At 41.6% G+C, this 24,979-nt stretch overlaps 2 protein-coding genes across 2 annotated transcripts in view; both read left to right on the top strand.

The window, feature by feature from the left end:
• Window positions 1-656: 656 nt before the first annotated feature.
• On the top strand, window positions 657-6,967 carry LOC121347502 (zinc finger protein 845-like). The gene is made up of 3 exons (XM_041426205.1): window positions 657-762; window positions 990-1,595; window positions 2,238-6,967. The coding sequence occupies exons 1-3, from the start codon at window positions 696-698 to the stop codon at window positions 4,874-4,876; spliced, it is 3,312 nt and encodes a 1,103-aa protein (XP_041282139.1). The 5' UTR covers window positions 657-695; the 3' UTR covers window positions 4,877-6,967.
• Window positions 6,968-8,357: 1,390 nt separating this feature from the next.
• Window positions 8,358-24,979, top strand: part of CDC5L (cell division cycle 5 like) — a 31,158-nt gene continuing 14,536 nt past the window's right edge. The window contains exons 1-13 of the mRNA XM_041426160.1: window positions 8,358-8,645; window positions 11,612-11,715; window positions 12,549-12,710; window positions 13,532-13,659; window positions 14,534-14,633; window positions 14,717-14,935; window positions 16,044-16,188; window positions 16,299-16,487; window positions 17,871-18,019; window positions 19,661-19,823; window positions 20,883-21,047; window positions 22,662-22,742; window positions 23,051-23,296. Of these exons, the coding sequence (XP_041282094.1) occupies window positions 8,601-8,645; window positions 11,612-11,715; window positions 12,549-12,710; window positions 13,532-13,659; window positions 14,534-14,633; window positions 14,717-14,935; window positions 16,044-16,188; window positions 16,299-16,487; window positions 17,871-18,019; window positions 19,661-19,823; window positions 20,883-21,047; window positions 22,662-22,742; window positions 23,051-23,296 (1,896 nt within the window). The 5' untranslated portion in view covers window positions 8,358-8,600. The remainder of the gene's footprint in view (window positions 8,646-11,611; window positions 11,716-12,548; window positions 12,711-13,531; window positions 13,660-14,533; window positions 14,634-14,716; window positions 14,936-16,043; window positions 16,189-16,298; window positions 16,488-17,870; window positions 18,020-19,660; window positions 19,824-20,882; window positions 21,048-22,661; window positions 22,743-23,050; window positions 23,297-24,979) is intronic.

Genomic DNA, 24,979 nt, shown 5'->3' with positions numbered 1-24,979 from the left:
AGAGGTCCCTTTCAGCCAGCCCCAAGTCACAGAATTACAGAACAGTTTTTGTTGAAAGGGACCTTACAGACCCTCATTCCAACAACCCTGTCATGGACAGGGACATCCTGCATGTATATAAATTTATGTATGTATATAAAGACCTACATCTCTATAATGTAAATATGTATGCACATAGGTTCATACATTTTCCACTTTCAGCCTGAACAGCCAAGGAGAACAGGATGAAACCAAAGGTGCTGTTTTGTGTTTCCATGAATTTTGTGACTCCTGCCTGCGATTATTTTATGATTCTTTCTGTACCCAGCAAGGGAGTGCCTTATTGTTGGCACAACTCCACTCTTAAGAGTACGATCGGTATTAGCTGAGATCTAATTTTACAGGAAAAGTAACAACCGATCAAAACTGCTTGAACCGGGAATAGGTTTTGCGTAGCATTCGAATAATTCTGCCCAGGGCTGGGGGGGCTCCATGGCCCAGATGGGTGATTAAACGGAGTTTTTAAACCATTTATAAGCACGTTTAAATCTGAATTTTAACTCATATTTAAAAACCCCGGGTCCCAGCCCAGACATCCCTCCGGCCGCGACCCCGCCTCTCCCCCAAAACCAGGAGGCGCCAGTGGCCCCGCCGCCGCCCTCCTGCGCAGGCGCGCCCGGCCGCTGGTTCGAGTCTCGTGGCGCAGCGGCCCGGAGATGTCGACGGAGCCGGGAGTGGCGGAGGCGGGCGCGGAGGGAATCCCGGAGCCCGCCGCAGACAGCGGTAGGTGCCTGCAGGCCGGAGCAGGGACGCAGCGCGGGTCCTGCGGGAGCGGCGGTGCCTGAGAGAACGCGGAAAGCGGCGCCGGCGGCAACGGGGAGAATTGGTGGGCCCGCCGTGGTTTGCGCATGCGCACTGGGCGTGCGTGGGGATGATGGTGGACGCGGCGCCGTCGTGTGTTTGGGGTTTTTTTTGGGAATTGCGATATTTGTGTCTGTTTCTCCTCGCAGAGCCCGAGGTGTTTGAGATTGTGCTGCCAATCACTATCTTGGTGCTGAGCGATGAGGATTTTCTCCAGGATGATGATGATAAGGACGAGGAAGTGTCCGTTCCCGAGGTGGAGCAAGAGTTTAAATTAAACAACAGCTTTTGCCCAAAAAATGAAGTGGAGCCTTCAAATGACAGCAGCAGTTTAGGCAATTGGGATGCAAACAAGACTGTTTCAAATGAAGATAATTGTATTAAGTACTCTGAGGAGAAATGTTTCGCTGAGAGTGTGTGTAACACATCAGAATTATCTTCAGGTGATGGGTGTGATGCTGACACGGATAAATATGGTCAAAATTGCATGTTACCTACATCGTCTTGCAAAACAGAGCTTCCAGAGGTAGTGAAATACAGTGCTGGAGAAGATTGTGTTGATAATGATGGCTTTCAGAAGATTCCTCCTCTCCTCTCCTCTGCTGACAGTGACAGAGCTGACACTTTGGAGACATTGGTAGTGGTACCCAAAGAGGAGGAAGAACCTGTCAGTATTGCAAGTGTTCTTTTTGATGGCAGTCCACAGACACAACCAGAAATCCACAAGGAATTTGAGATCATTGTTAAAATGGAAGGTAATATATTAATAAGATTCTTGCAAGAGTTTAAGAAACGTGGTAAACCTCAAGTTTTTGAAATAAAAATTTGTATAGAGAGGCTATGAAATCAATTCCTTTTGGAGTAAGCATTTTAAATTAGATTCATAAATGCAACAGAAGGAAAATATTGCCTGGAGTATGCTCAGTTGTGTCACAGACTCCTGCGAAAGGCAGGGAAACTACAAAATGTTACTACTTTGTCATTCTCCTCTAATGAGAAAAAGGGTGTCGTTTCATCAGGGAAATGTTCTCAAAATAAAAATGCAGAAAAAGCGTGGTATTTGTGAGAATGGAGCATTAGAAAAGTGTGGTGTTAGTACTTTGATAGAAATTCTGCCATAAAGGTGTTCTGGATGTGGTGTTGTTTTGTGGAATTCAGAGTCTTGGGTGAAAATAGAAAGTAGGAGAGAAGGTGGCTTCTAACTAGGAGCAACATTTAAATGTTGGGGCAGAGGGGAGCATGAAGAGAGGCATTAGGGAAAAAAGTGGAGAGAGGGAAATAACAAGGAAGTAGAAGTTATGAAGAACAAGCAAGTCATTAGGCAATTCAGGATTATTACTATGAATTAATGAATATTTGTGATTGTATGAAATGTGACTTTTTATATCTCCTTGTAGATCCTGATTCCTCAAAGAACGGAGATGATGAAATTGATTACATGAAAATAAGCAAATTTGAAGATGAAACTCTGAGTTCTCCTTTGGAACATGGCATGAAAGAAGAGGAGAAATTTACCTATAACTGTTCTGATCCATTTGTTAATGGATGTTCTACTTTTAAGGAACATCTAGAAGATGTAGGGAAACCTGACATGAATGCTTCTACTTCTGCTGAATCAATTACTACTGGAGAGCATATTCACAAAATATTAACACCATTCTCTAAGAAGAGATACCAGCAACAAAAAGTTGTTTCTTCTCATGCAAGCCCAAATGAGTTCCAGAGCCAGCAAGAAGGTTTCACGTGGCTGAATGATAGTGTGACCATCACACCACTTCCTAAAAAATCTTTTTTTACAAAGGAGAATGAAATATTTAGTTTCAAGTGCAGGTTTTGTAGTTCTGTGTTTAAATTCAGTGCACACCTGAAGAAACATATTTACTCAGCTCATAAAGATAAGAAAATACATAAATGCTGCTTTTGTAAAAAAGCCTTTTTCTTTTCTTTCAATCTCAAGAATCACCTTAAATTTCATAAGAAGGTTGCTAGGTTGAAAAAGGCAAGAAAAAATAGAATAAGTGCAAGAAAGGGGAGGCAGAATGGATCTGAAGGAGAATCTGAGACCAAGAAAAAAGAAAGTAAATACGAGAAATATTTCATTAAAATTGAAAGGGACTTAACACCCCTGGATGTGCCAGTTAGCTTTTCCTGCAGAATTTGTTTCTTTGTTTCATCCAGTCCTAGGAGTTTTATTCATCACTTGAAGGGACACAAGGAGAGACCCCCTTACCAGTGCCCTCAGTGTGATTACTCCTGCAGCAGCTTGTCCTACCTGTTAAATCACATGTACTGGCATGCTGGCTATAAGCTCTACCAGTGCAGGTTCTGCACCTTTTTTTCACTGTATTTTGCAAGCATGGTGAGGCACAGCCACATCCACGCAGGGGATAAACCATATTGCTGTGAGCTCTGCCAGGTGGCATTCACCAGCACCTCAGGTTTGGAGAGACACAGGAGGACGCATGCAGAGACAGAAACGTGCCAAGCGCAGCAACCCAGCTGCCTGAGTGGGAGAAAGAGAACTAAAAGTTCTCCAAAGACTTATGCATGTGATGAATGTAACCTGGTGTTCTACACTAAAGGACATCTCAGCTTTCACAAGAAATTTCATGAACAGTTAAAGTCTAATGGTTACACGAGCCAGAGCAATAAATACTGTACAAGAGGCAGAGCTGATGGTGATTCTCAGGGCCATGCTTCTCACTCTGTTTTTGGTGGAGAAAATGATTGTCTGGGTAGGGGAATCCTGGCTTCAGAAGTGGAGTTTGAGCAAGAAGGTGATGTGTGGGACAATAAGAAAATATGCTCTGGAAAGAAATTCCTTGAAAACAGCCAAGGAAACAACAGCTTGGCTTTTACTGGAAACAGATCAGAAGTTCCTTGGACCTCTTACCAAATGGACCCTGTCACTCCTCACAAAGAGGAGGCTTTCTTCAAAGCAAAGACCTCTCATTCACAAGTGCAAGATGATGCTTCATTTCATAACTTTGTGGAAAACTTGAAGGATACATATCCTTCTAATTTAAATACATTCCAAACATACAGATGCCAGCACTGCAGTTATGCTACTGCTGTTCCTAACAACTTCAGGCTGCACCTAAAGATACATACGGATGAAAGACCATTCGTATGTAAAGAGTGCAATGAGACATTTAAAACATCAAACCATTTGCAGAAACACAGCCTTCTTCATGTGAAAAATGGACAGGAGTTTGGAAGTTGCCTCTTTGTAGAGAGGTGTTTAGAGAATCTTGAGTTGCATCATGAAATCCAGAGCGGCACATATCCAGAAAGGGATTTTGATGCCTGCAAAGGCTCAAACAGCTCCTTGCTTGGTTCAGAAGTTTGGGGAGTTCAGCAAGGTGTTCAGAGGGGCACAGCAAATGATGGGCTAGCACAAAGTCAGCCACTATTATATCAGTGTTCAGAGTGCAGCTATGCTACTGGCAGTTTAAGCAACCTGCAGCTCCACATCAGAACTCACACAGGTGAGAGGCCCTACAGTTGCCCCGTTTGTCAGAAGATGTTCCGTACTTCCAGTCACCTGAAAAGGCACAGACTCACACATTTGAACCTGGGGCATTTCAAGTGCTTGAGCTGTGATTACTCAACCAACAAATGGCTGTCATTGAAGCAGCACCTGGCTTCGCATACTGGGGAGGGAACCTCCTCTCCTGGCTGCCTCTACGAGCATAAGGAGCTGCCTGTCAAGACATACAGGTGTGAGGAGTGTGGCTATTGCACAGTCCACAACGGGAACCTGAAGCTCCACATGAGGATCCACACGGGGGAGAAGCCGTTCCAGTGCGGGCAGTGCTCCCTGGCTTTCCGCACCTCCAGCCACCTCAAGCGCCACTGGCTGACTCACCTCAAGCTGCACTGCAGGAGGTGCAGGTATTCCACGGTGGATAAACAGGCTTTCCAAAAGCACATAAAAACACACAGAAAGAAGTACAGGTGTGCAAACTGTAATGTGGTGCTGCCCACCAAAAAACTGCTGGAGAAGCATAAGCAGCAGCACAACGTTGGAATGTGAGGTTGAGAATTGGAAGTTGGTGCTTGGTTTTGGACAGGTTTGCATGTCCTGAATTTCTTCATGGCTTTATGTTCCTTTGCTGTGCCCAGAACAGTGGTTGGTAATGGATGCATCCAGCATATTGGTCAAGAGAGTGACACTTGGGGTATTGGTTTGCTGCAGGTGTTTTTTGGGAACAACAATTCTAGCACAGGCTGTGCTGAAGATCTTGGAGACACTTTTTCATCCCTGAGTAACCACTTCAGTAGAGGTCAGTTATTTTGGCCAGTGTTCATCTCTGTTTAAGCAGTTATTCTGCACCACTTACTTTCCTGTAAAAATTTAATAAGAAAAAAATCTTTCTTTTCTGACTGAAAGAATGTGTAACAGGAGGGAAGGAAGGGCATGTTATATTTTGTAGTAATAACTTTTCATATGAACTTTGTCAGTGTATCTGGAGGCTAAATGCTACCTCCCATCTGCTGAAAGTTGCCTCCTTTACTTCCAGGTACTTTTGCAATACTTCTAAGAAAATGGAAAAAAAAGAGTATGTCACCGAATTACAGAAGCAAAATATGCATGTCATCACTGGATAATTGTGACATTGAAATGTTTTACATATGTCTGTATGTATAAGATGTTTATTAAGCTGTTACCTTGTCTGTAGTTTTGATAATTTTTGAGTAGTCTGACAGAAATGGTGATGTCTGGAAACATCTATTTTATGATACTGGGAACCTTTAAATCTTCAATTTTATGTGAATGTCTAATGTTAATCCAGTATGAAATGCCTTACCTTTTCTCAGGTTCGTAGTTACTGTGTTGTTTGTTAAAGTAGATTAAATACTTTTCAAAGAAATTCTGATAATAAGAGCAGTTGCTGGTAATTATGAATGTTATTTAGTTACATTGAAAACTTAGCAGTATTTGAAATTAAAATTATTTAAGAACTTTACTCTTAGTCTAAATTACTGTGTGTAAGAACCATTGTACTATGCAGCAGTTGGTGCAGGGAATGGTGAACCCAAATGGATGCTGCTTCTAATTTATATTCATATCTAGACAAATCTTTATTTTGGAGTTTTGCAGTGATAGGAACTCCTGAGTGTGGTAAGTGGTTTTAACAAGTCTGTTATCCCCTTGTGTGAGGAAAGACAACAGCAAAGGCCTGGTACAAACTGTCCCAATGCTACAGCTCAGTCCGTGGAACAGCAGAACAAACCTGTGGTTTAATTTAGAGAATGTAAATGTGGAACTCAGTGCTTTTTTTTTTTTTTTCTGCTTCTGGATATGTGTCTTTCTGTAGAAATACAGATAATGTCTTGTAGAGGCTTTCTGGTAACACAGGAGACAGGTTGGGAAGGGCTGCCCAGGGAGGTAGTGGAGTTCCTCTCTTTTTAGATATTTAAAAGCCATCTGCATGTAATCCTGGACAGCCAGCTCTGGGTGGCCCTGCCTGAGCAGGGGCTTGTCTTCCAGAACCCCTGCAGCCATTCTGCAATTTGGAAGACAATTTTCCAATAATAGGTTGAAACTCATGGACAGATGAATGTATTTAATGCCAGATCAGCAAAGATATTCAGGTGATCCAGTTCTTGGCAGCTTCAGTAAGGTCAGACAAGTATCTGTGCCTGAACCATGGTGGTTACAGATGAATGATTTAGACCTTGGAGCCACCTAATCCACTTTTGAGGAAGAAGAATGTTCTCCTGTATGAAGAAAGAAAAGCATTCTGGGAAATATTACTGGTTACTCAAGCTTAGAGGCATTTTTACCTGCGTTACTTTACAATTCTGATCATTTATTTGAAAAGAACAGGTACAAAGAGAAAACAATACTGAAGGAATTGTAAGCCTCTATATCAAATGAGACTAGAAAGGCTAAATCTGATAGAGCACTGTTGTTTAGAAGCGTGGCGTACAACAGTGATGAAAAGAGCCTGGTTTAGGGGGATAAATTAACTGCAGTAAATTTTTGAAAGAGTTTGTAAATATAAGTTTCTTCAAGTTTTAGTTTCTTGTTTAAGTAAGAACAAGAAGGTATTTTCAGTTAGAGCTTGATTTTATAAAAATAATTATTCCTAGTCGCTGCTTCTAATAAAAATAAGCAGCTCAGTGACTCCTGACGTTGCTTTCTGTTCCTTATGCACTACACTGGATTTCTGGGGTTTCAAAGGTATTCTCAGTCTAAGTCAGTGAAATTTAAAGGCTGAGGCCAAAGCCTTTCCTAAATCATACTATGAAGTTTCCTATTTAAACCAAAAAAGTTTCATAATTTTCTCCATGAACATATCCTGAATTTGGACAAAACAGGGAAATGTACCAACACAAATTGAGCAAGAGGCTGTCATTTTACCTGCTGTGCATCTGCAAATTAAATGAATGCAAGTTAAACTGGAGGTGATGTAAATGAACAATAGTGAATCAGACCTGTATGGTGTGGTGGTGCATCCTCCTGTGTGGGCCACACGGTGGTCTCAGAAATGCTCCTTAGGGCTTGGCCTTGACAAGCTGAGCCAAGCTCCTCTTGAGCTTATCCAAAACACTGTCTGCTCCCAGAAACTTGTGCTAGCTAAGGTGCTCCCTGGCTTGTAAGAGCCTTTGGGAACTTTTCTTACCTGAATAACCACCCAGGTGGAACAATGTTTTTGGTTTTGAACTTTCAGAGAAAGTTACCAACCTGAATTGCAGCCAGGGTGGAAAATGGCTACGAGCTAAGCCAAGTCTGTTGTGACTCTCTAAGTAGTGGTGTTTTAGACCCCCTGAGCTCTCCAGACTGCAGCAAGCTGACCAGCATCTCCCTCTGAGTGGGGCCTCTCTGAGCCATACAGCTCCCAGACTGGAGACACCTGTGGAAGCACAGCTGAGGGACAGTGACAGATCCTGAGCTGAGATCCCCACTCTTTGAGACTCAACCCCTCACCTGTTGAGAGTGACATGAGTACCTACCTATGAAAAGTTCCCAAATTCACCTATGTACCTTGTACACGCTCCTTTAGTGTGTACGTGAGTGTTCATATGCAAATGCACTATCAATGATGCTCTCTTGTAGAATCATAGAATAGTTTTGCATTGGCACTTTAAAGATTATCTCGTTCCACCCCTTGCCATGGGCAGGGACACCTTCCACCAGACCAGGTTGCTCCAAGCCCTGTTCAGCCTGGCCTTGGACAGGGACGGGGCAGCCACAGCTTCTCTGGGCAATCTGTGCCAGGGCCTTACCACCCTCACAGCCAAGAATTTATTCCACACATAAACGCATGGGGCTTTTTCCTGAAATTAACAAACTACCTTGGGAACACTGGGGAGATGTGGTCTCCTTCCGCTGTCCCTTTCCTCCCTCATTTGCGTCCCTTGGGGAAATTTGAAAAGTTTAATGAACGCCCAGTTCCTCCTTTCGGCGCCGGCCTCTGCCGTGCGCTCCTCCGGCCGGCAGGTGGCGCTAGCGCGGAGCGCCGCCTCAGGACCTGCGGGGGGGGGGGGGGGGGGGGGGGGGCTGCGCATGCGCGAAGCGGCCGGACCCTCTTCCCTGGAGGAGCAGCGGCCTCACTTCCCTTGCAAAAGCCGCCGGTCCTGCTTCCCTCTTTTCTGGCAGAGCCGGCCCCACTTCCCTCGCCCACGGCACCCGCCGCCGCTGAGGGCGACCGTGTGCCGTCTCGGCAGGCCCCGCTGACGCCAGTGGCGCTCCCGCCCCCTCTCCATTCTTTCGGTCCAGGGGTTCGTCCCCGCCTCCCTTCGCCGCCAAGATGCCGCGGATTATGATAAAAGGCGGCGTGTGGCGGAACACCGAGGTAAGACTCGGCGGGGTTCGAGCCCCCGTCCCCCCTCAGGCCCGGGCAGGTGGTGGGGGGGGGAAGCCCTCCCTGGTGCGCAGGCGCCGGCGTCGTGGTGCGCCTGCGCGGGGGGTTCAGGGTTTGGGGTATCCCGGGGCAGGTTCGGGTCTGCTGGAGCCGCTGTGCCGGGACATCAGAGGGTCTGGGGACTGCAGCAGCGAGTGCAGGGAAGGGCAGCGCAGCTGGGGAAGGGTCTGGGGCACAGGTCTGACGAGGAGCAGCTGAGGGAGCTGGGAAGGGGGCTCAGCCTAGAGAAAAGGAGGCTCAGGAGGGATTTTCTGGCTCTCCACAACTCCCTGACAGGAGGGGACAGCCAGGTGGGGATCGGGCTCTGGTCCCAGGCAGCAAGCGACAGGACAAGAGGACATGGCCTTAGAATGCACCAGGAGAGGTTTAGGTTGGACTTCAGGAAGAATTTTTTCACAGGAAAGAATGATGAAGTATTGGAATGGGCTGCCCAGGCTGGTGATGGAGTTGGCGTCCCTGAAGGTGTTTAAGGAAAGGCTGGATGTGGCACTGAGTGCCATGGTCTCATTGACATGGTGGTGATCAGGTGTAGATTAAACTCAGTGATCTGAGTGGCCTTTTTCAACCTAACTGGTTCTGTGATTCCTTGGCTGTGTGTTGGGTTGCATTCCCCAGTAACCTGTGCCTTCCTCCTTCCTGCTGCCTCAGTGGGCAAAGGTCACAAGGTCACGTCGGTGTTGTTTTTTCCGTTGGGCTGCAGATGGGAAGCTCAGCCATGTGTGTGTTGTGTCCTTCTGCCCCAGAGAAACTGTTCCCACTGCCACTGGAGTGGAAGCATGGGCTGTGCTGTGCTTGGAGATGTGCCTTTCGCAGGCTGGAGTGTGACCTGTACTGCATAGGCAGGTTTCTTATGTTCTAGGGGGATGAGGCAGCAGGAATCTCTTGCCCTTAAACATATTTCCAAACGTGGAAATAACAGAGTCATACAATTTTTAGGATTGGAAAAGACTGGAGATCACCAAGTGTCCAGCCATCAACCCAGCACCATCACCATGCTCACCATTTAACGTGTCCTTAAGTGCCACATCCACATGGGTTTTTTATCACTTCCAGGAATGGTGGCTCCAATACCTCCCTAGCAGCCTGTTCCAATGCTTTACCACCTTTTCCGTGGGAAAAAAAATCCTAATAACTAATCTAAACCTCTGGTTCAACTTGTCAGTGTGTGTGGGCTCTTCATCTGCAGCCCCAAGAATCCTGTACACAGAAATTACTGTTCCAAAAAAGAACAAATCCCTTCAGTTTTGCTGGCACAAGCTTTCAGAACCACAAGTGGCTATGAAAAAGAAATAAATAACATGAGAAATCAAGGATGTCAGTTTTATTAGATGCATGTTTAAAGCAAAAGGATGTACCTGGCACTGTAAAATACAGAACTCTGTTACTGCACACTGTGAACACCAGGCATGTAGGTGGTTCCAGGAAACAGTGAGGAAAAAGTAATAGAAGATAAAATGTGCTGTGTGTGCTTTTAAGCACTTGTGCTGTATCAGTGGTGTGCCAGGAAGCAGCTAAATTTGGGGTCAGCAAAAAACAGGAAAACTCATGTTGTCTTCACCCCATTCTGAGGGTCTTCCATACTTGATACATTTTGGTGACAGTTGCAGAGAAAGAGCAGTGCATTAAATGGAATCACAAAATATCCTGGGTGGGAAGGGACCCACATGGTCCATCAAGTCCAACTCCTGCACAGAACACCCCCAAAAATCCCACCCTGTGCCTGACAGTGTTGTCCAAATGCTGCTTGAATTCTGGCAGGCTTAGGGCTGTGGCTACTGCTCTGAGGAGCCTGTTGCAGTGGCCAAGTAGATCCCTGGTTCACCAGGCTTTGTGTACCAGAGATAAAAGAGGTGTTGGATTTTTTTTTTGACATTTTGATCATACATACAGCATTAAAAACAGAGAAAGTGGAACCAGGTGATACCAGGTCATTCATAAAATGACCCATTACACACAGAAAAAGCCTGTTCATGTCACCAGTACGGCTCCTGTGTGCCACAGAGTACCAAGAAGTTAAAAAAAAGCACAGAGGGGAGGATTTATTATTTATTTCAGAACAGTAAGCACATGAATTGTTGCCTGTAGCAGCTCAAGCCAGATCAAGGGCTCATCATAAGCTCACAGTTAAAGCTGTTGTTCTCTGGGAGGTGTCAGTGGAGGCAGTGTCAGACTCACTGAACACTCACTGGGTACAGAAGAGGGACACGTTTGTTTGACAGGGCTGTAAGAATAGCTTTAATGCATTTAAAATACCACTTTCTCTGAATAAACCAGAAATAATGAACCCATCTGTCAAGAAAGGGAGAGAAGAATTGATGGATGGATTGACAGACAATTGGTAGCACTTCTGGCTTTTGATCAAACTCAGTGCACACTTCATTGTATGTGAACAACCTGGCTCCCAAGCTGAGTCTACTACATTTTTATTCCAGTTGTATTAAAATATGAAAAATAGATAATTTTATAGTATTATTTAAAACAAGGCAACCAGGGATATCTGCCAATTCTGCTTTTTTTCCCAGTTGTGATGTCATTACCAGACAAACACTTCCTTACCTGTGTTTGTGTTGCTGTCCTTCAGGGAAGACATACGGAGCCTTTAAACACTAGTGCATTAGAGAGCATTGAAAATAGTCATTTGGGAAGTTCTGTTTGCTATATGAAATTTGGAACAATAATCATGTGCCTATTTAATTTAGTCTTTATGGATTTAATTGACCTTTGATATACAAATCCTCATTTTTCTTGAGTATAAAATGGAACAGAAGTAGCAGTGTTATGCTGTGTTATGCTGTTTCCTCTGGGAGAGCCCATGAAATTTACCATGTTCTTCTTTGCTTGAGCTCAGACTTTCTGTTTTGCAGTCCATAAGGGTATTTATTTATGTTTTTTTCAAGGATGAAATTCTGAAAGCAGCTGTTATGAAATATGGCAAAAACCAGTGGTCTCGAATTGCCTCATTATTGCACAGGAAATCAGCAAAGCAGTGCAAAGCCAGATGGTAAGTGAGAGGTGCTGTGCCTGGGAATATGACCTTCATAGTTAGTGGAAATTTAGGAAAAAATGTTACCACAGACTGACTTATGTCCACAGACCAACAACAGTTTTAACACTGTTTGATTTTATCATGGAAACTTCAAATTCTTATTGCTTGAAAGTAGTTGAAAAAAAGTAGCCAGATGTTCTGTTTGCCAGTGACTGCAGTGTTAGCAAATGCAGGATCACTTTAAATTATAAACATTAGTTTTTCCCTTTATTTAAACATGTTTTAATCAGTGGATATTGCCAAAGAAGTAAAATTGTAAGATACTAATCTCTCTTACATATAATTTTCTAATTTCCTGTAATGGGAGTTTTACTTGGGAGTAAAGGTTAAGAAATTGCACTGTGAAATTTAGTATTTTATGAAAAATAGGAGCTTTAAACTGATGCAAATACTGATGCAGCATAAATGTATTTTAGAATCAGACTTATTTCAAGTACTGAACTACACATATTTAATAGAATACTTCTTGTAGAGACAACAATAGTGGCACAGTTGAGGATTAGTAAGATAATTGTTGAAGGTTGAAGGTTAAAGGTTGAAGATAAAACAATTCTACCATTTCTCTATCTTTGATGGTTGCAATTTTTACTTATCTTTTTCAGGATTAATTCTGTGACTTTACTTTGCCAGAATAGAGATGGGAAAAGAAATATGATACAGTATCTGTATGAAAAGTGCTAGATAAATAATAGATTTTAAAGCTGAAATGCATATGTCATGAAAACACTTTTGAAGACAGATCAATGGATAACTTGGATCTGTCATCCTTAATTTTTTCCCTTACTAAGGTACGAATGGCTGGACCCCAGCATCAAAAAGACAGAGTGGTCTCGGGAGGAGGAGGAGAAGCTGTTGCACCTGGCCAAGCTGATGCCAACCCAGTGGAGAACCATTGCCCCCATCATTGGGAGAACTGCTGCACAGTGCTTGGAACACTATGAATTTCTGCTGTGAGTTTCTGCTTGCCTAGAGGAAAATCTAGCCAAGAACACCCAAAAAAATCTGTGGAGTTGTAGCAGTGTGTCATTCCCTTCTTCCGTGGTAAATTAGGGTGCTTTCAAGTTGACTGAATCCTTTTGTAAGCAAATCTTTAAAGGTTGTTTTCAGTCACTTGTATCTAGCTTGAAAGAAGCTCCTGGAACCTAGAGAGCAGCTTGGATAGAGATAAGTGTATTTCTTCCTGGTCATTCTGGCTAAGGGATCACCCAGATCTGTGCTTTTATTAGGCTGTCTGGCCACTTTTTGAGTGGCTGATCAGCAGGAGTGGGTGTGTGAGAAAGAAAAGAGACATAAAACACGTGTTCAAGTGGCTGAATGTGCAGATACCATCTCTGCTACAAAGAGTTTCTTTTGGCCACGAGAAAAGAAAGAATGTGCTGTTTTCCCATGTGAGCATTCTTAATTCTGGTGCAATTGATTGAGTAGAAAAAACATAATATAAAACTTGATTTTTTAATTTTGTCACACTGCTGGAATTCTTGTTTTTATTATTAAAGATTACCTGAGGGGATTTCTTTACTAGCTGTATTAGTATTGTATTTTATATAATATTTTATTATTGTAATGTAATACCGTGTTGGTTTCTTTCTCTTGTCTTGTTTAAGATTATGGAACTGTACCACGTTTGTGAATTGTATAACAGATTTACTGTATTGTACAGAGCACAAGGTTACTGCTTTATAATCAGCCTTTGGAGACATTTAAGGGGTGGTTATTCTGAGTCTGGGGGAAAACAAGAGCTGGAAAACAAACACCTGCAATGTGTTTTTAGGGACAAAGCTGCTCAGAGAGACAACGAGGAAGAAACTGCTGATGATCCTCGGAAACTGAAACCTGGAGAAATCGATCCAAATCCAGAAACCAAACCTGCCAGGCCAGATCCCATTGACATGGATGAAGGTGAGTTTGGAGTGTGTTTACCATTTTTGACAGAAATCTGATCTGTTTGAATTTTCTGTTTATACAGCCAGTGTACCTTGGTTTCTTCTTTTTTTCCCACCACCACCTGGTCATTAATTTACTTGCACATTTTGTCTTATTTCCCTATCTGGCCAGTCAGTTATACTTTTCCAGTTTTCCTTTTCTTGGTGTGTTTTTTGCCTCCTTACCTGTCACCTTCATCTATTACCATGACTGGCTGTTTTTTACTTTGAGAACTGCTCTGCTAGTTTGCATTCTGTATCTTCATGACTGTGCATTAGCTCACACCTCTCAGGTGACTCCATGCTGAATTCAAGCGCAGAAAGATTGCCTGACTTCCTTTTTTTTTCCCTTGCACAAAGCAGTGTTATAAACTGAAAAATGAACATTGTTAAAATTCCTTGAATGGACCATTGGTGGTTTCAAACAGTCACTGGTTCACAAAAACAGCACTCTCAGCTCTGGAAGTACATGCAATTAACAAGTTCTCAAGATAATACTCTCAGATAAAGATGTAAATGAAGTTTTACTTTCATTAATGTGGTCAGTTGGCCTCTTTATGTAAGTATTTTGATTTGGTGTTGATACTTATTGATACTATTTTCAACACGAGGCATTTTTTCTAAAAGTCTTCATTTCACCTGCCCAGTGATTCAGTAAATACATTGGGATAACTTTGAGATCAGTGATTCAGTAAATAATTGGGATAACTTGGAGATTAGTGATGACACAGAGTACCGGTGATGGATTGATTCAGCTTTTAAAGATGGTATTCTGATCTTAATGTCATCTTTTTCCTGACTCTCATCTTTTGAGTGCAGATTCACTGCTGTATTTATCTGTACTATTGTAGATGAGCTTGAAATGCTGTCTGAGGCTCGAGCACGTCTGGCCAATACCCAGGGAAAGAAGGCCAAGAGGAAAGCCAGGGAGAAGCAGCTGGAAGAAGCTCGGTAACTTACATTTGGTTTCATATCCTGGGACTTGCTTTTCTTTACTCTACACTTTAAATCATGTGGTGTTACTGTTTTTTTAGACGTCTTGCTGCTCTCCAGAAAAGACGAGAACTTCGCGCTGCTGGAATTGAGATCCAGAAGAAAAGAAAAAAGAAGAGAGGTGTGGATTACAATGCAGAAATTCCATTTGAAAAGAAGCCTGCCCCTGGTTTTTATGATACATCAGAAGAAAATTATCAGTCCCTGGATGCGGATTTCAGGAGACTGCGTCAGCAAGACCTGGATGGAGAATTAAGATCGTAAGTGTGTGTTGTTACAAGGAGGGAACAGCATATTTGAAAAAAGAAAAAAAGCAACCCATATGTATGTGTGTTAAGTCCTGGAAACATAGTGTGGGTGGGAAATGTATTTTCCGTGGGACAAATACGAGTGCAGATGGTTTCTGCCTTTTCAGTTTTCTGAGTTTTATTTTTCCAAAAGGTCTAGTTCACCTATTGTCTATGATCATGTTTTTTCTTTCCTCTAGTTCACCTTTTATCAGAATAATGTTTCTCACACATGTTCTTGCTCTTTAAGTTGAAATTTTTTTTTGAGGTTTTTTTTAGCAGTTTATTTGCTTGTGTATTTAGTGACCTTTAAATAATAGGAGATTTATAGTATTACTTCTGATGGAGTTGTTGTTAAGTTGATGTCCTTAAATGCTTAATTTTTCCCCATCCCCCCCCAAAATCCCCAAAAGTGTAGTTGAGAAGTTAAATGCCACTCTTGGGTACGTATTTAATCATACAGTTGCATTTCCCACTGCTGGCAAAACTGCTTTTTACTGAAAGAGTCCAGTGCCATGTACAATTTGGTTTATTAACTCATGTGGTGTTACTAACTGATTTTTCTGCATGGCTCTTTGTTCAGAGGTTCAGGTAGGAACTTCAGACTGAAGTTTATGATTTCACTGACTGCCTACCTTGCTGTTTGAAGGAAATGCCATTTTTATTAAAGACTGAAGAGAAATTGGTTCCCACTTTCCACAAAAGAAAATGTTCACCTTCCCTTAACAGCTGCTGGAGAAAAAGAGACTCTTCACATTCCCTTGTTTTTACTATCTAAATTCTTGGCCTGACATTTTTTTATTGATCCAGTTATCCTGTTTATTGTAGTTTTTCAGCCTAAAAACTAAATCTGTTGGCTAATTCCGTGATTTAAAAGCATTACACTGCCCTGTAGTAGGTTCTGCTGCAAGATCTGCAGATCACATCTAATCACCCAAAAGGTGCTTCACTCTTCCTGCAGTGTTTTATTTCAGCATATCCAGTGTTTGATAAGGATACAGCCTTTTTGCTCTTGGCTTGTTTGCTTTGCTTTGTAGCTGCTCTGTGTGTTCTGACCTGATTCTGTTTTCCATAATTACAGTGAGAGGGAGGGAAGAGAGCGCAAAAAGGACAAGCAACACATGAAACGGAAAAAAGAGTCAGACCTGCCTTCAGCTATTCTGCAGACCAGTGGAGTGTCAGAATTTACCAAGAAAAGGAGTAAACTGGTGCTTCCAGCTCCTCAGGTGAGGTGTTTACTGATGATATAAGTTCACTAAAACAGTGCTTTGTTTTATCAAATGGATCTCATAGTTATGTTGTATCTCACTGTGCCTTGGGATTTTCTCTTTCAAAGATATCTGATACAGAACTTGAAGAAGTTGTAAAAGTTGGCCAAGCAAGTGAGATTGCACGGCAGACTGCTGAGGAATCTGGAATCACAAACTCAGCTTCCAGCACTCTTCTCTCTGAATATAATGTAACCAACAACAGCATAGCTCTGAGGACTCCCAAAACTCCAGCAGCCCAGGACAGGATCCTGCAGGTACAGTATAAGTGTGCAGGATGGGTTTTAAGTTTTGGAGCAGGAGTAAACTTAGTAGAAGTTGTAAGTGCCAGAGAAACACTCCTTAGATCATGTACAATATTGGGATTTGAAGCAATCCCAATCTTCAGGACACACTGAAGGGCATAGAAGCAGATCTGTTTATATTTGATCAATTTTCACTGTGTTTCAAAACATTCTGATTATTTTTCTTTTAGTCATATATTGTGTGAAGCTTTTAACCATTCTCCTGGGGTCTTGCATAATTTTCCCTTCTCTTGTGTCTCTCAGGGCTGAAGATGTATGAGTTCATCTCCTTAAAACAGTGCTTTTTATGTTGTCCAACTTTTATTTCAAATAACAGGTAGTAATTAACTGCAACAATGCAAGAACATTTTCATAGCACTTTATTGGCTTAAAACTCAGGTTAGCCAAAACCTGCCTTTGCTACCTCTGATTGCCTGGATTTTTCAAAGGCTGGTTATGTTGAGTAACATTTTATTGAGTGTGTGGAAATGGATAAATTAAATCAGTGCAGCTAGTGTGTAGGACAAAACAAGACCCCAGAAATCCCACTCCAAAATAAAAAACCCAAAAACCCTCTTAGTTGGCAATGAGCTGTATTTCAACAGTTCCATGATAGGAGAAAGGAGAAAGTTCCTGGCTCTGCACATCATAACCTAAGTCTGTACAATGTTTGCAGGAATGGTCAGGCTCACCTTCAAATGGAGTTTATTATAAATGTCACAGCATTATGCATATACATAGGTGGATTAGTGGTCTTCTGGGAATATATTTGCTATTTGCAGTAGTATAATTAGCTCATTTTCAGAAAGACTTAATTCTTCACTGTGATAAGGAAAAATTAAATAAAGAAGGGGGCTATTCATAAAAGCCTCAGTTGAGTCATGGACCAAAAATCTGAATAGTGACCATGTCTTTTGGAACATTGTCTTTGAAGTGCAGTTTGGATAAAGGTGATTGAATTCAGGTTTCAGAGTTCAAGTGTGCTCTTCCCTTTTCAAATCAGGATTCTTAGGATTACTTGAGTGTTCAGTCACTAACAAATCTTGGAGATCTATGGAGTCTGGCAAACTGAAGGAAGCTGAAACAATAAGTAACATACTCAGTTTTGCAACTTCAGTTTATAACATATTTTACTGGAAATGAAGTTCAAATACCTCTCAGTGGAACAGTAGGGTTTATAAATACCAGTGTATGGGTGTTAAAGCTAAGAAACTTTAAACGTTTTCCACAAACTGATGTTCAAATTACTCTTCAGCTGTTCTGGCTGTTCTGCTGCAGTAGCTATTCTGCTACTGAATCTGTTAACGTGACTGTGAATGTCCTGGTGAAGCACTGCTTGTGTTGTCTGTTACACAGGAGGCCCAGAATCTGATGGCACTCACAAATGTGGATACTCCCCTAAAAGGAGGTCTTAATACTCCCTTGCATGAAAGTGACTTTTCAGGGGTAACACCACAGAAACAGGTTGTTCAGACTCCAAATACTGTGCTTTCCACACCTTTCAGGTAAACACACTCCTTTTCTGATGGGTGCCTGGGTGGGCACGTGTCTGTTGGGAGGTGGGTGAACAGAGCAGATTTTGATGTGTAAAATGCTGTCATGATTAGAGCTTCAAAAGAAAATCACTTGTATTTCAAGCCCATGTTGTACAAGTTTCTCCTTCTCTGTGTCTTTAGAAAGCTCAGCCATGTCCTCTTCATCTGTGTTCGTACAGCTCACTGGAGTTTTGATCCAAAATGTGGCTTTCTGTGGTCTGGAGCAGTATAAATTATTCTGGAGTAATGCAGGAGTATAAATAGTAAGCTGGAGTGTCATTCTGTATGTGGATCCTGGCCTTTCCAAAGTATTACCTTGGAGTCAAAGATGTGGGAGGTCCCTCAGCCAAACCCACACTGAATTTTTGAAAAGCTGGAGTAAATATTTTATAAGCCATATATATCCAAAATAAAATATTTCTTATATTGCCAATCTAAATAGTACAGAATTGCTGGTTTAACTCTTACAGTGAACAAATATATATCCCACAAATGTCAAATACCATACAGCTAAAACATGTTACAATTGGTACATTTTGTGTGTCAGGTTTTTCCACTAGGTTCTAATTTTACTTGTATCATGTTGGTAGGAAAAGTGGAGAATGAAATAAAAAGGACCTTTATGGCAGCTTTTCCAAAGCAGCTTTATTTTGTTCAGAAGCTGTGTGTAAAATTCCTGATCTTTTAATTAAAAGAGCAGTTCCAGCAATGAGTGCTTTTTTGTAAAATCTGTTGGTGTCAGTGTGGTGCAAAATGAATGTAGAATTTGACCTGGAGTGATCTGGCTGTTGATTTGCGTTATTTTATATTTTAAAAAATAGAGATGCTCTAATTTTGTTATTTGGGATTTTTTTATGGTGTTTTTTTTTTTTTAGCTTCTGAAGTTCAGGTTTGCACATGTAAATATGTTACGTGTGGGTCAACTTGGCTTGCTTGCAGAAATGCTCTATCAGTGGGAAAATCCATGTCCTTGAGCAGAAGGAAAAATTAATCAATCCATGAAGTAGCCCCTCATTCAAGTAGTAGGTTATTGGAATAGAGAACAATATTCCTTCCTAGTCTAGAGGAGAAGCAATTGTGGCCAAAAAAATTTAAGACTTAATCCATGTTGCCTAACTATAGATGCTTAGAAGTAATTATTATAATGTAATTACTTCTTCAATAGTCAGTGAAAGTGAAGAGGCATTGTAGGATGATCCATTCAATTGCAGCATAGGACAGCTGTTGGGCCAGATGATTTCAGAGTGAATGATTTGCCCAGGTGGTGGGGAAATCACAGCTTGCAATTCAACCCTAATTACTGTATCCCAGAATAATGCCTGGTGACTTCTTTCAAAAGCAGCAGTGAGAGTTTGTGTTGGTGGAGTTCCTGAAGCTTCTCTTAAAATTATGATGTGCCTAGATTTCAGCTTGACAAGACCTTGGTTGCACCTTGACAGGCTTAAACAATTTATTTTTAGTATTCTTGTAATTGCACTTTACAGTTTGACTGCCTCCCAGGAAAAAAAATAAATTCTAGATAGACTGTGTTTATGTAGCTTTTCCCAACATTCAGACTTCTGTAAGTAGAGCTCTTTAGTGAAAAACTAATGACTAATTGCACTTCACTAGAACACCCTCTCAGGGGTCAGAGAGCTTAACTCCTCGAGGAGGACTGACTCCCAAACCTGCACTTGGCACAACTCCTGGGAGAACTCCCCTGCGGGATAAACTGAACATCAACCCAGAAGAGGGAATGGCAGATTACAGTGACCCATCCTATGCAAAACAAATGGTAAGTAGTACTTAAGAAGTGGAAATCTGTGCTCTATTAATTTTCAGGTTTTTAGTTCTCATCTACTGAAAATAATTTTATTTTATAATAAATGTTATTTCTTCCACCTGTCTACGGGTCTATCCTCATCACATAATAAAATACAGTCTTTATTTAAAAGAACAGAAGTCTTGCTGCTTAGAATGGCTTTCACTGTTCTCAGTAAACACACTAAAACTGTTTTTTGGAGAAGGCATAGTTGAGTTTCCATCCTATTTCCATCTTTGAAGCTGAGCAGGAAATGCATCTTGAGCAAAGATTTGTTTTTCTTGCAATCCTACACAATCCTCAAATTCCTCATCATCTTGACTTCCTGATTTACCTACAGGACCTTTTCATCAGTCTGCCGTGTTGACAACACTGAGCTAAAGGAGTTTAATTTTTGTCATTAGGAGCCTGGGGTTTGAGATGTTCAGAAATCTGAGTCCCATCCAGACTCTTTCATTACCTTTGGCAACAGATGTTTCCATTCTTGGAGATTCAGCCAGATGGGCCCTGCCAATTAGACATGGTATAAAAGGTCATATACCTAATAGGTAGCACCTTGGGAACTCCTTTTATGTGGCTGATTTTGCAGCCTCAACTGTGGCTTTGAATATCTCCCACCTAAACTATCGTCAGTTTTCTTTTTGGCCTAGCGAAGATATCGACTCCAAGTGTTTGACATGTTCTCACAAAAAAAACCTCTTCAAGTTCAAAATTCCAGAGCTCCTCTTAGCTTGAAGGAGAAGGTTTATTTAATGTCCTTATACTTTGGTTCCCTCTTAGCCTTTTTATAGTGAGAGGACTTTTTACTGCTAGGAGGGAAACTGAGGCTTCAAATCCGTGGTGGACTCCCGTGCTTTCCAGATCTAGGTGGTTTCTGGCTTTGCAGCAGACTGAGGTGGCCAGGGAATAATTAGTGTGTTGTTCCTGTCTGTTAATGCAGATTAATGGAGTCTGACTGTGTTGCACTCAGGGTACTGCACTGCATTCAGGGTATGAATCCAGAAGCATCACATCTCCCTGCTCTTCCCACAGGAGAGGGAGTCTCGGGAGCACCTGCGCATGGGGCTCATGGCCCTCCCTGCTCCAAAGAATGACTTTGAGATTGTTCTGCCTGAAAATGCAGAAAAGGAACTTGAAGAACATGAAGTAGATGAAACCTTTGTAGAAGATGCTGCTGATATAGAAGCCCGCAAGCAGGTCAGTGTGTGAGATGTGGATGGTGCTTTTTGTGTAAAATAAAATGTCTTCCTTGTATGGTTCCCATTGTTTCACACTCCCTCTTCAGTGGGAGAGGCACAGCTTCTACAGGATAGCAAAGAAAAATTTACCTGTTTTCTTTGCTGCTATCAGAGTATACACACACAGAGGCCAAATCAGTTTTCTCTCTAAATAATTTTCATAATTTCTTAATGTTATGTATCACATAATTTTCTATCACGAAGTCCCTAAGAGTGCCTGTGTCCTACCTGTGGTGTTTGTCCCCCAGAAGATAAAAATTTAATTAAAAGCTTTTTTCTACAGTGGCACTTGATTGATTTTAAGCACATAAGAACTGTGCTTTTTTCAGTTTCAGGTTATTCTCTCAAGGTTAAAAGTGGCTGTTTGTGAAAGGTTAGACAGGTGTATACAAATTTAGGCAAGCTGGTAGGTAGCACACAGATAAAAATCTGCCATGCAGGGAATTGGCACCTGTGGCCACTACAAGAGGATTACCCAGACAGCCAAGTTGTGAACGGGTCCCTGTTGTTTTGATTTGGTTTAGAATCAAGGAAGGCTGGATAAAGTACAAGCCTAAATTCTGCCAGTTAAATGGCTGTACTGGCCAGTAACCAGAGACACTTTAAATCTTTCTAAAAGCAGTTCATTTTCTGTTTATTGCTAAGCCTAAATTTTGTGTTACAAATCTCTTTCCATTATATACCTTATATAAATATACATTTTTATAAAAATAAATGAGATTTTTGGGTTCAGAGAACTTTTTAACAATGGCTGTGCCTTGACAAGTGAACAAAATATTTTTAAAAATCCTATGCTTTGATCTTTAAATCGGATAAGCATTTTCCAGAATTTGATTCCTCATGTGTCCTCTTTGGGGAGGAACATGTTTTATACCTGTATTTGTATGTCTTGTGCATACATACCCTCATAAAAAGTCTGAATAAATACAAGTAATGTATGTGTGTAGCACAGAGGAAATCTGAGTTGTACCATCATACAGAGAAGAGCGTCCTGCCTTCAAGTGAAGATGTGCTGGGATTAGAACATGGAAGATGTTGGTTGTTGTTCCTGAAGTTCCTGACAACACTGGCTTCTCATGTTATTTATTGCTTGAAAGTGTATTGTAAAGAGAACTCTCTCCTGTTTTTCCACTTTAACAAGTATTGTTTTAGCGAAATACGTACTTTAGGTCATTGAAGATGAGAAACAGAGTCATGGCTGCTAATTTAAGAGTCTTCCTTTTCCTGGTGGATTTAATGTCTGAAGAATTAGAGCAGCTGTCACACAAAGAGAAATGTGTGTGAAGAACAAAATCTTGCTGCAGTTGAGATTGAAGGAGAATGTGATGCCTGGAAATGACTTTTGAAGGTCTCTTTTCTCTTGGAGTTAATCTGCTGTGCTCTTCCCATTCACTTTAGAGGCAGTGAATTACGTTGTCATCACATTATTTAGCTATGGCTTAGTAACATGAAGTCTGTGTACTGGAAGGAATCTTTGCTGCAATAATCAATTAGTTTTTGTATCACATACGTTCTTAGGCAGCATCTGATTGTGTTAACAGTGGCTGGAGTAACACTTGGCTTGTTTGTTTAGGCTCTCCGAGAAGCAGAGCGAGCCAAGGAGCTGAAGAGAATGCACAAAGCTGTGCAGAAGAATCTACCACGGCCTTCAGAAGTAAGTGGAAACAAAATTCACTGTTAAGGAACAAAAACTAAAAATAAAGGCTTTAGCCATTATAGGAGGAAATACAGTCAAAGGAAATAATGAGGACAGTGAAATTTTTGACTATGCTGATTTTCAGGAAACTTCCCCAGCAGAGTTGTCATGTGATATTTTTTCTGCACAGATGTTGAGATTGCTGCATGTGTCACAAGGGTTTTGGCACCTCCACTGGGGTTTAACTGATACATAAAATTCATATTTGAGTATTTAATATTTTTGGTGTATATTATATTTATAAACTTTTTTTTGTTTCTGGACAGGTTAATGAAACAATACTGAGACCCTTAAATGTGGAACCACCCCTAACAGACTTGCAGAAAAGTGAAGAACTCATAAAGAAAGAGATGATTACCATGCTTCATTTTGACCTTTTACACCATCCATTTGGAGAACAGTTTACTGGTAAGAAAGGCAAAGGCCCAGGATTTGGAAGCAACAATGCAGAGCACATGGCTTACTTGGAACAAAATCCTTATGAGAAGTTTTCCAAAGAGGATCTCAAGAAGGTGAGAATTGTGTGGCCTAAGGAGACCTAAAGTCTCCTTAGGGCATAGTTCTGTAATGCTGGGGAAAATGCCTGCACAGAATTCAACTGGGAGATCTCCAGAGGGTTGTGTGAGGGCCTGTAATCATAAGAGTTGTTGGGGTTGGAAAAGACCTTCAAGATAATCAGGTTTGATCATTAACCCAGCACTGCCAAGCATTAAGTAAGGATTAGTTAGTAAGTAAGGATGATTTAAGTGCACATTCTGCTTTCTGTGAGCTGTTAATCTGGCCTTTCAGTAGAATAATGAGGATACTGTATTTGCCCTTAGACATTGTCACTGAGATACAAATTTGAATGTTTTGTGGTTGCTTATCATTTTAAATAAGGGTAAGAGCAATAATATCCCAACAGTTACCAAATTCTGCTTTGCCATTTCTGTACATTGCTGTTAAATCATTGAGGCATTCACCAGGTGTGATACCCACCTTCTGCTGCCTCTGAATTTTATTAATCCAGAATTACAAAGCATTTTCTTCAAAACCGTGCAGACTGAATAGGACAATGGTAGTCAGCTTGTACCTTGGAGCAGCAAATCAAGTTGTTTAATTATGTTTGTCAAGCTCAATCCAGGCAAGCTGTGCTGGTGCAGAGCCTGCTGGGCTGTGGCAGCTGATCTTGCAGCCATACCTGATCCAGAAGTGCTGAGCAGGCAGATTGGGCCATGGCTGGCTGCAGTGAGTGGGCGGCCTGGGCACTGTGTCCTGTTTTGCATTGTAATCCCAAGTTAAACAGCAGCTCTGGACCAGGGTTCCAGTTCAGGGTGTTCATTTATTTAAGCAGCTACAGATGTTGCCTTTTGCTGCCAAGTGACAGATAGGCAATCCTGTGGTTTAGCTCTTTCAAAGAGCTTCACCTGTGAAGCTGTGCCAATAACCTTTGACCAAATGCCTACAGGAATAAAAATGAGTGAAAAGAGCAAAATCATGTGCCACCAAGTTGTCTGTCTCTTTAGACTGGTCCTCTGACAATACCTGTTGTATCTTTGCACCTAAATCCCTTATTCCTTTAAGATGACTCTAAAGATACACAAGCAGATTTTAAATCCATGTCCTTGACCGTATCTGACCAATGAATGTGGAGCCTAAAAGGAGAAACACTGAACAGTATGTACTTCCAGTTTGCTGTGAAATGAAAAATTATACTTCAAGATCTCTTACCAGGAGACGTTAAAGATGGAAAATACAGTTAGATCATGAATTTCACTGTTCTGCCAGTGTCAGATTGTTCCCTGAGGAATGTTCTCCAAGTGCTTTCTATGGTTGTTTTGAAGTGCAGCAAGAATCAGGTTTGCTATCACTTCCCTTAGAGACTATTACACGGTCCAGTGGTTTTTTGTCTGGAAACTTTTCTTCAAAGTCCATGGAAGTTTTGTCTCCTAACTGATGGGCAGAAGTTTTTTGCATCCCTGCTCCTACTTGCTGTCTAATGTTCAGCACAATATTCCCTCTTGTCTAAAATCCAGTTCAAACCAGAAATTTTTCCTATCTCTGTGATCTCATCTGGGACTTGTTTATTTTATTTTACTTCATTTGTTTTTAGAACATCTTCATCCTAAAACCCTTTCATAAAATACTCCTTTCTTTTCCTGATGTGCAGTTCTCTTTTGGGAAGGATTAGCAGTGGTGCTATGCAGGGTGTGCTG

The sequence above is a fragment of the Onychostruthus taczanowskii genome, unplaced genomic scaffold, assembly GCF_017590055.1.
Source record: "Onychostruthus taczanowskii isolate IOZ18803 unplaced genomic scaffold, ASM1759005v1 scaffold90, whole genome shotgun sequence".
Lineage (NCBI taxonomy): Eukaryota > Metazoa > Chordata > Aves > Passeriformes > Passeridae > Onychostruthus > Onychostruthus taczanowskii.
Note: the sequence above shows the minus strand (reverse complement) of the source record. Positions and strands in the feature narration are given on the sequence as shown.